At 45.2% G+C, this 10,802-nt stretch overlaps 1 protein-coding gene across 2 annotated transcripts; it reads right to left on the reverse strand.

The window, feature by feature from the left end:
* Positions 1 to 709: 709 nt before the first annotated feature.
* Positions 710 to 8,180, reverse strand: RGS4 (regulator of G protein signaling 4). Of its 2 annotated transcripts, XM_038586239.1 has the most exons (5): positions 8,031 to 8,180; positions 4,812 to 4,916; positions 4,434 to 4,495; positions 3,661 to 3,827; positions 710 to 3,220 (listed from the first exon to the last, which is right to left on the reverse strand). In XM_038586239.1, exons 1-5 carry the CDS (start codon positions 8,072 to 8,074, stop codon positions 2,981 to 2,983), a joined length of 618 nt encoding a protein of 205 aa, XP_038442167.1. In that variant the 5' UTR covers positions 8,075 to 8,180; the 3' UTR covers positions 710 to 2,980. The 2 variants fall into 2 exon arrangements, with proteins under 2 accessions (XP_038442167.1, XP_038442168.1); XM_038586240.1 differs by lacking the exon at positions 3,661 to 3,827 and having other exon boundaries at positions 3,007 to 3,220.
* Between the last annotated feature and the right edge of the window lie 2,622 nt (positions 8,181 to 10,802).

Genomic DNA, 10,802 nt, shown 5'->3' on the forward strand with positions numbered 1-10,802 from the left:
GATGCTCAACCACTGAGCCACCCAGGTGCCCCACCCCTTCTAAATTTTTCTGATGAATCTGGATCCCTTTGTGTATTTTTCTCAGAAGATGGTCCATGATTTTTGTCAGATCCCTGAAGGGGTCTCTTCCTCCAAATAGCCTGAATTCTGTGGTCCTGAACACCCTGTAAGCTGACTTCCACAATGGGGAAGTAGAATTCAGGAAATGGAGGTCTCACAGGTATAACAGACCTTGTATCCGTGACTGTGATTGGGAACATTCTATACCTCTTTTCTAGGGGAGAGAATCTGTAAGGGGGAGGGAGGGCTTTTGAGCAGTTGGGCCAGGAGTCTGTCCTGCAGGGATCTATGGCTCTCATCTACCTTCTGAGTCTCCTCTGTTCCCACCTTCTCATTGGACAGATAAGTGGAAGAGGAACGGCTCTGAAGGGTAAACTCTATCTCTTGAACAATTCTTGAGGACCTGCAAGTACACCCCAAGTCTGTTGAGCAAAGTCTTTGGAGCCCAGATTGCCTCGGCTCTGTGATGAGAGGTAGTCAGAGCAGTGGCAGGAACAGGAAAATATACAACATTTATTTTCTGCTGCTTTCTCCAGAGTTGGCATGGGACAGATCGAAGCCTGGACATGAGCCATTTTCTATCATCGTCCTACATCTTGCTGTTTCTCATCGCACATCCTTGTGGATCATTAATGTGTTTACAAGCAGATAGTTTCGTATGAAGCATTTATTTACCCTTATTATTAAGATGCATGTGTTTCCCTGGAAGCATCAGCTTTGAGGCCTTTAAAGCGCATGATAAAAGCAGGCATGCAAAGAGAAGAAGAGTTCTGCCCACAGGCCATGAGCAGGTTGGCTCAGCATCTCAAATGGTGGCAAAATAAGAGGTAAATACAATTGAAAAACACACTTGAAAATTGTATTACATAAAATAATTTACTTCTCATTCAGAATGACCTTCCAGATCTCTTTGTAAGACAGCAGCCCGTGAGCACAGGTACAATCTGAGAATAATGACAGTTATAATAGGGCAAGATCAACAGAGTTACACGTCTGGATCCTGGAGTCAACTAGAGACAAAACTGTGGAACCATGTATAATAAAAGGGACAGAGGGGAGGAATTCTGGGAACATGGAAAATAAGACTGCCAGAGACAAGAAGGGCATAACTGAAAGAACCTACATCTTTAATAGGGTGAGATTGGTCTATGCACACTCTGGTTTTCATTGTGCAACCCCATCTGTTGGTTTACAAGCCACAAGGTGCTCACGTATGCAATTTATGCTGGAGGAACTAGTGCAATGTGCATGCATATGTGTGTGTGTGTGTGTGTGTGTGTGCACTTCAAAGGCTGGAGTTTTAGAAGAATGAGAAGAAAATTACTTCCTGGCCATTCATTAATAATTCAGGTGATATCCTGCACCCTCCATTTAAAAAACAATACAATAATAAAAACATTGTAGAAAACAACATCATAAATAACATATATGAGAAATTTTCAAGTATTTCACGTGCCTTGAAAAGTTCCAAACAGTAGTTCTATCGACTGGTTTTTGTTTCTTGTTTTCTTTTTTCCTTTCCTCTCTCATTTAGTCTCAGAGGCTGGAAAGGTATACCTGCAGACTCTAGTAGCCCTGATGTTCAGGGTGGAATGAACAAGGTCCTCCTTTCAAAAGAGAAACTTAGGAGGGCTTTTCAGTTTGCGAAAACATGTTTCCCGCTTATAAAATACAATCCTTCCCTTGCTGCTGGTTTCTAACTGAAGGCATAGAGCCCGGAGCCATTATAGGGAACCAACCAACCAACCGAGTGAAGGGAGGAGCCTCATCTGATGTCTGAAGTCCTCGGGGCGGTGGGGCCGGGGGGGACAAGATGAGGAGAGCACCCTTGATCAGGAGAGAGAAAAAGAGTAGAGGATAAAACTATTAACCTTGAAGTTCCATGCCCTCGCTCAGCCAGTATCTTACAGCAGGTAGAGCTGGCGAGGCCCTCCCTGCGTGTCTTCATTCGGTTCGAGCATTTTCTCTCCCAATTCCATAGCAACCTGGCTTCTGACAATCATGGCCAAGCACCCAGGCTAAGAAGGGAAGGCCAGCAGCTGAGGGACTGCAAAATGCTGTAAGAAATAACCAGCTCAAGACAGAACTGTGTCAGCCGGGCTTAAGATTCTTTAGGATATCTGCTCCTTAGAATACTGTTCAACGTGGAAGCTATCAGTGGTTACGCTACGCATGGAGTCCCTCGGATGTGTGGCCGACAGGACCTATAGTGTTTTACAGAACCAACTTTCCACAGGTTAGTATTCCTTTCTTGGCCTGCATGGGAATGGGCTCTGCTTGCCTGTTTGATTGCAGGATGAAAGACCAGGGATCAGAACATGCATTAGGTATGTACGCACACTCTAGTTATGAGCACCTAGGGTCTTTCCTATCTATTCTTGCAGAAATATATATGTATATATACATATAGACACATATACATAGAATGTGTATATATATGTGTGTGTAAATATATGTATACACGTGTATACATATATTTACACACACACATATGTACACACGATAGATCAACCCCATCTAAACATGTAGAGTTTAGAGAAAGTGCCAACAGAATACATGTGCTTGTAGATGTCACATGAAATGTTACCAACCAACCAACCTGAGGTCAAGCCATTGGGAGGAGAAGACTGCAACAGTCTTTGAAAAGCCACCCCTACAAAACCATTATTTGGATACTTGCTCACATGGCACCCAAAAGGAAATCTGGGAAAGCTGGACTGGAATGAGGTCCTGCCCTGATGGACACCAAACATCAAAACTAAATCTATTTCTTACATGGGAGTGACTCACGCACGTCAGGCAGCATGAACACTAAGCTACGATGTGGATAAAGCCCTGGTGCTTAATACAGATCAATATTTGGCCTCAGGTTTTCCAGGCATAGAGTCTTGGCATTTCAGCCCTCCGGTGTGTGTGAGAATCAGGCATACTGGGGGACCAGGGAAGGACAGTCTGCAGAGCTCTTGGCCCCTTTCTGTTTCTCTGACCCGGCGATGGAAGAGTTGGCCAAGTCAAGATAGAATCGAGACTTGAGGAAGCGGCGGTAGGAATCCTTTTCCATGAGGTTGAAAATCCTCTTCTGGGCCTCATCAAAGCAGGTTATCGTGGGCTCTAGCATGTTCCGGCTTGTCTCCTCCCTGGTGCAAGAATCCAGGTTTACCTATATGGCAAAGACCAAGATGTATTGGACACATGGCCTTGTTGACAAGGGAAGACTGCATGCTTTGTGGGGAGGCATCACATGCACCCTTCATTCATACCCCAGAAACAAAAAAAAAAAAAAAAAAAGAAAGAATATTTAGCTCCACCCTGGCACATGTGAGAGAGGTTCATCTGCTTCTGGGTGGGCAGGACAATCTCTTCGTTCTTTCTCACAAATTGGGAAGATTTATCAAAAAACTCATTAAGGGAGATCATCTAAGTCATCTGGATGAAAGCTTTCTTCTTAACTGACTTATTTGGGGTGGTCAAGGTTTTAATAATCTCCTCCACTGTTACATCATTTCCTTTAACTCAGATGATCTAAAGATCCACACCACTAAATATCACTTGCAGGAAATTTCACTAAGACTCAGAGAGTTCTGTGCCGTGAAGACCTACCTCTTTGGTTGCCTGGACGGAGATGAATTCATTATAGATCTTTTTGGCCTTGGGACTTAGTTTAGAGGGTGATTTGATTTTCTTGTACTCTTCGCAGCTAATCCAGAAGTCAATGTTCTCCTCACTGTATTCAGACTTCAAGAAAGCTTTGAAAGCCGCCAGCCCACCTGTGATGGAGGAGAAAGAGCCACCCTTGTCACCACACTGGCAGACCTCTTGGACAGTGTATTTCAGGGAAATTCAACATGCTTGAGAGAATAAAGCGTGGGCTCAAACGCCTCACCCTTTCTTTCCTTTCTGAGGGTCACTTGGGGTCAGGTGACCCTAATCTGTTTGACATCTATTGGATCCCAGTTATATCTAGTGCTTCTTGCTCAAGGTTTGAAGTCTCAGTGTTTCTGAAATACCCATGAAGCCAAAAGTAAGTTTGGCTTACTTTTGGCTTCAAAGTCGATTGCCAAAGTAAGTTTGAGAAAGAGAAACTAAGGCTGGTTCTGCAAGAAGTCTCAATATTTTGAAGTTTTCCCCTCAACCTGTTTCCCATGTGGTGAGAGAGATGATTTTCCACATGGTTTTGTATGAACTTTCCATTGTCTATCACAAAGCCCAGGGCATGGTAAAATTTTAAATAGACTGATTCTCTTGAGTCTGGAAGCCAGAAGAAACCCAATTCTGTCTGCAATTCTTATTAGATCAAATATAATATGAGATAACTTGTCTATCTAGAGAGCTTTTGTCCTTCTCCTAGCAGGGAAGAAAGCCGTCAGACTTACATTCATGGCTAATCAGGTTTTCCAGTGATTCAGCCCATTTTTTGACTTCCTCTTGGCTCACCCTAGAGACGTGACAAAGAGAAAGAAAAACTTGAATGCCATGATACAAACTTAGGGCGAGAAATTTAAGATCCTGAAAAAAATGCAGACACTTATTTTCTATCCTCATGATGAGACCTATTCTTGATTAGGACAGTCTTTCCACAAAATGGGTGGAAATTTCAAATGCAAATATGGTCTTCATGAAAATGGCCACCATTTGGATCAAAATCCAAATCTAGCTTAGCTAGGAACACCACTTCCTTTCCTCCTCATAGAACATCTCTGACATTAAATAGTTAACACTCAATGGGTCCTCACCGAGGCCTTTTCTCTTACCTCTGACAAACCACCACTCTGTCCTTCTTGCTGTGGGAAGAATTGTGTTCGCAGGAATCAGACTTCTGCAGCAGGAAACCAAGCCGATGCTTCATATCCTTTGCACTGCACAGAAGAAGAAAAAGAATAATCCTAATTAGCCCTTTTAAAAGATACCCTGGTGGCAGAGCTCAAAGAGTCCATTACTAGTAAAGGGGCCGGGGCAGTTTATTTACAAAATGGGAGCTGAAGTTGGCGTGAACAGTCAGGAAAAGGAGATCCCACTTCTGTGTTTGCCTGTGACTCACTATGAAACCCGGGGCCAGAGTCACAGCACAGCCTGCTCTGTCTGCAACAGAATTCTTTAAAAAAAAAAAAAAAAAATTGTATTTATTTTATATGAGAGAAAGAGTATGAATGGAGAAGGGGCAGAGAGAAAAAGAGGGAGAAGCAGACTCTGCTGAGCAGGGAGCCCAATGTGGGGCTCAACCCCAGGACCCCGGGATCAAGACCTGAGCAGAAGGCAGACGCTTCACCGATTGAGCCCCCAGGGGCCCCAAACCTGCGACACAATGCTGGCCCTCAGTTGGCCTCAGGAGGCTCTTCTGTAAACCTATCATTTTGACCAATGGAATGCTTTGGGGTCTTTAACAGACACACATTGAAAAGGGGACCGCTCTTTGGGTAATTTGTAGGAATTGGAGGGCAAGCAGTAATTGAGAGGGAAATGTGGCACCTTTCCTGTTGCACGCCACCTTCTGGACAGACGGTGGTGGCTGTTTCCACCTGCCTCCCTGTTAGCAGAGGGACCTGCAGAAGCACCTAAGAGCAAGGGGAAGGGCTGGGTGGTCCCAGCGTCCCAGGAGGTGGGCCAGGCGATTGACCTTCGGGTATTTATGGAGGTGGGGATGCAGCTCCAGCAGAGGGAAGTGGAGGAGGCCACAAAGGCAAATGCTCTGGCCAAAAGCTGAGCAACTTCAGGCTTGCTTCTAGAGAAATCTGCTTCTGCTGTTGCTACTGCTCTCCTGTGTAATATCTACATTCTAAGGGCATTTGCACTATAAAGGGCATCTGAGCCTTAAAAACAATCGAGAAGCAAGCAAGAGTCATCACCGCAGCTAGTGACTGTTTAATTAGAGCAGAGCTTATTTGCACTGTTTAATGGATAGAGAGGGAGCAGCGGGGTGCGTGACTTAGAAAGAAGGACCTTTTAGTAAGCTTTTAAGCTCAACTTTCTCTCTGTTAATTCCTCTTTTGTTTGAATCTCTTTTATTATAAAAGCCAAGAAATCGTTTTTAAAAGAGAAATGTCACTTTAGAAGCAATGAATGGCTAGATGTTCCTACTGAAAGGGAGAGAAAGAAAGTCTCAAGGATAAAAAAAAAAAAAAAAAAGGCATTTTATGACAGCTCCTGATAGGTCACTGGCTTCTCCATTCAGGCATTTCTCCAGAAGCTTGAATTCCCTTACGTTCTTGGGCTGCCCCTAAAAATGGATTATCTCTTCCTCACAAGACTGATTTCCCTCTTCTGCTTCTCCGACTGCTCAGGGGATGCAAAATCCTCCTCAATGACAGCAAGATAGAATCCTAAAGGCTCAAGTGATTCTAAGACACAAACATATTATGATCTGGTCAAAATAGACCTCACTTCACCTTGCCATGTACCGGCTCAGGCTGAGATCTAAGTTACTGAGTAATGCAAGTCATTTCATAGAGAGTTGTTAGTATGCTTAGCAAGGATGCTACATTTGTCCTTAGGATGCCTTTCAACCATAAAAATAAAAGCCAGCATGACTTTAGAGGTCACTGGAGTCATGACACCGGATTTGATGTGCACTGGCCATCCACTGCCTATTTGACCTTGAGCAGTTCAGGGCTTCCTGCAGCCTCAGGCACTGATGCTAGGGGGGAACGTGCTAGACTAGTTGATTTGCAGTTGACCAGTGAAGAGGGAAGAGCCATTCACTTTGCTGATATACAGGTTACCTCCCCAGCTTAGCTTCTTAGCTCCTTGGGCAGATCTGTGCAATCATTCATCTGTCTCCTGCAATACTTACCAGAGCATAACGGTTTCCTGACACTCCTATATTTTGTATGGTTTATTTTATTTTATTTTATTTTATTTATTTTTGTATGGTTAATTTTATATATGAGTTAACTGAAGCTCAGACTAATTTGCTCCACTCAGCTCGGGATAGTCATGATGGAGCTCAGGGGCACTCCCTCCATGAGTACTTCCTACCAGACCCTCCTGCTTCACTTTAAGGCACCCATGAAAGCACATTTTAAAAAGAATATTTTTTCACACCCCTGAATGACTGAATATTTGGAAGGCAAACTTCTACAAAGTGCACGGAAGGCTGTGCTTTCTGGGATATTCCTAAATTGAAATTTAAGGTGATTTTTATTTGCAGGGAAACAAGGGGGTGCTACAGCTACAGACGGACTTTGTACCTTCAACTGTAAGATTAAATAATAATGATATGCACTAGTTTTGTATTTCTCTTTCAGCTGGCTAATATATAGCATTCTCTGAAAGCACTTATTTATCCTTTTTTTAAGGCAAAGGCATATGAGGAGCTATGAAGCAGCTTTACTATTTTTTTTTTTTTTTTAATCAAGGGACAGTAGACAAAACAATGTCTGCAGGAGGACTGAATTGTTAACTGAATTGTTAGGATCGGGACTTCTCAACCACCACTCACGTGAGACATTTCAGGAACTGGGGGAAGGTGGCAGAGAGAGAGAAAGGGGTCTAGCACTGGAACTCACACTGGATTGTCACACTTGCTTATAGGAGCATAGAGAGTGGAAGGTACTGCAACGCCTGTGATGCAGCCAGACCTCATTCTGGGGTGTCTTCCCCTAAACAGGACCTACCACCCGGTCCGAAAGCTCAGAGCCGTGAGTCCACAGACCCCCAGCGATGTGCAAATAACCGCAGCGATCGCAGAGCCCTGTGTGAGCCCCTAAGCCTCATGTCCCTTCTTACTCCGAATTAGCTCAGGGAGAGAGGGTCAGGACAGTCCTCAAAAGCCAGGTCACATGGGGGCCCACATTCGGGGGGTGGGGTGGGGGGCGCGCTTCTGCAGTGCCGACGTCCAGCTGGCCGTGGAGGAGAGCCAGCAGGTGGAGGCTCTGCTGCGCGCCCCGGAGAGCTGGGTGAGCAAGCGGCCAAGGGAAAGGGACCGAGAAAGTGTCCCAAAGTTTACCGCGGGGAGTGGCTGCAAATAATCTTACCTCCTCAAGCAAGAAGCCGGCAGGCCTGCAAGTCCTTTGCACATGGTGTGCGGCGTGGGGTTCGCGAGCTGGGGTTGGAAATGCAGCGGGAGGAGCTGCGCCTTCGGAGGGGAGCAAGATGCGGTCGGATTCCTGCGAGCTGCCGGCGAGCCCGCGGGGCTCCCCTTTATAGCCCGGCGGCGGCCGCCCGGCCAATCAGACGGCAGCTCCGAAGCCCCGCCCCGCAGTGCGGCCAATCAGGAGGCAGTTCCTGGCAGCACGGCCCGCGGCGGCCCGGCCAATCAGGGGGCAGCTCTGACGCCGCCGCCCGCAGCAGCCCCGCCCCGCCCCGGGGCAGCCGGGGTTCCGCCGGGAGGGTCTGACGCAGCCGCGCGCGCAGAGGGGAGCCTTTGCGGAGCCCGTGCACCGCGCAGGCAGATGCCGCGGGTCTCCAACCGATGTCGGTCCGGGGTTTGGGATTTCTAGCAAAGGGGGAGGAAAAAAAAAGAGAGAGTTTCAAACGCTACGAAACGCAGCTTTATCCAGTCTTTCTGCAAAAGCGATTGCAAGGAAAGGCGCCAGCGGGAGTTCCGGGCTGGGCTCATTTTGGGGACTGAGTCTCAGTGCGCTTTTATTTTTTTAATTTTAATTTTCATTTTTATTATTATTATTATTTTATTTATTTATTTTTTTTTTTGCATTAGAAATAGCATATCTCACACGGTGCAAGAGCTCATCCTCACTGTTTCCCCAGGGGATTTGGGCAGGATCACCATTTCCAGGCGGTGATTTGCAGAAGCTGCCTCCCCGGGTTGTCCCATTCGCGCGGGGGCGTGGAGGGGAGCCGGTTGGAGGCCTGGCGGCCCAGAAAATCCGCCCCGGGGCAAGTGGATTAGCCACATCTGTAATCAGCCTGAGTGTGGAACACTTTGCCAGAAATCTTACGAGGAAGAGCATTCAGCCGAGTGCACACCGGTGGGCTCCCGGACACACGCGGGCCTCCTGCTGAAAGCCGCAACGCAGCAGTTGGGGACCAGAGGAGGCAGTAAATGAACAACTATAGAGACCCCTTCATATTTGCAAATGGACTTATATCATTATGTCTTAGGGAATTCAGATCTCCAAACTGGTATATCGAGAAAGAGAGGGAGAGAGGGAGAGAGAGAGAGAGAAAGAGAGAGAGAGAGAGAGAAGAGACAAAAATACCTAATTTATGTGCATATTACCGGGCTTCAGGGTGAATCTAAGAATATTTGACCCTTCAGGTGCTTCTGAACACCTGGACAATTAGTATCTTTGGCACACAATATGACAGACTGCATGCCTCAAAGAACCATGCAGGTGTTTTACATCTTGTAGTTGCAGCTCCAGGACCCACACCAGAGTTACAGAGGGGTGTTGTCCATATATAGGAAAGCTATGCATGGAAGGAGGGAATGAACTATGTCAGACCTGAGCAGCTTTCTTTCTTTCTTTTTTTTTTTTTATTTTTTATTTTTTTAAGTAGATAGGCTCCCGATCATAGGATAGAGGGGGCTGTAACTTTACAGTTAAGGAGAGGCATCAAATGGTTTAGACGGAGAAGACAGAAAAAATAGATGGGTTCCAGTGAGATGCAATGGTACCCAAGAATATAGAAAGGGAAGTGATAAAGACCAATATGCCTACCATCTACATGACCCTCGACATACCACGCTGCCCATCCCCTTACCCCAGTCCATGGCCAGCAGAGCAAGGAGATGGTAGAGAAATATAAAAGGGCCGCAAGTCCTAGAAGATATATTTAAGTCATAGGAAAAATTCTCTGGCTTTCTCCAAGGCAGATAGGAAAAAATTAGATTAGCTACTGGACAACTTTTCCTTGAGGCTTAACATGGAACAAATGCATTCCTTTGTGAAACTGACAGGTGTCCTTGGTTGTGTTGTGGAAGGGGACATAGTGCAATGCAAAATGGCAGAGGCCAGCGGACCAAGAAAGGTAGACTTGGGAAGGAAGCTAGACCAGTCAGAATTGGCATCAAAGAGGAGAGAATAATTAAAAGGGATAGACCAAGGTCCTTCTTTGTTTACCTAGGCACCTAAGAGAATGATCATTCAGATAATTTTATTTTAGGAACATGAATTAAGACCCAATAAAAACCTTATACCTTGGACCTGGGTCAGAGAGAAGTCTCATTTGTCATAGATTAAATACAAATGGTGCAAATAGATAAGCTGAAAGGGATTCAAGATCATCTAGGGTAACACCTTCATTTTACCGAAAAGGAAAAGGAGAGGAAACGTGACTTGCCAAGGTCACGGCTTCTTACTGATACAGCTGGTTTCTTGAAACTTGGTTATGTGGATTTTCTACTGTGCTATTGTATTACTCAACTGTCTTATCAAATGAGATAGACTATGTAAACACAGGTATTTCTAAAATGTAAAGTGCTGGGCAAATATTGTTTATTGTTAGATTGTATAGAGTAGATAACAAAAATGCACTATTAATTTTAGGCACTTTATTCAAGGAGACTCTGCCTGTTTTTCTCTTGCTCCCAGGCGGCAGGAGCTTCTGTGGACCACATCATTCTGCTTCTCTATTAAAAAAACAGGTCTTTTTAACTTTATGATTACCCATTAATCTGTCAAGGCATTAGGAGGCGAAGACAGGTACATCATGATACCTTGACAATTTTCCACCCTTTTTCTCTGACATACACAAAAGATTTTTATTCTATTATTCTTGATTTGTCATTCCTGGATAATTCTCATGATGTGGAATAGCTTCATTCTCAAAAAGATCTACTTTTT

Source organism: Canis lupus, chromosome 38 (genome assembly GCF_011100685.1).
Source record: "Canis lupus familiaris isolate Mischka breed German Shepherd chromosome 38, alternate assembly UU_Cfam_GSD_1.0, whole genome shotgun sequence".
In the NCBI taxonomy this organism is placed as follows: domain Eukaryota; kingdom Metazoa; phylum Chordata; class Mammalia; order Carnivora; family Canidae; genus Canis; species Canis lupus.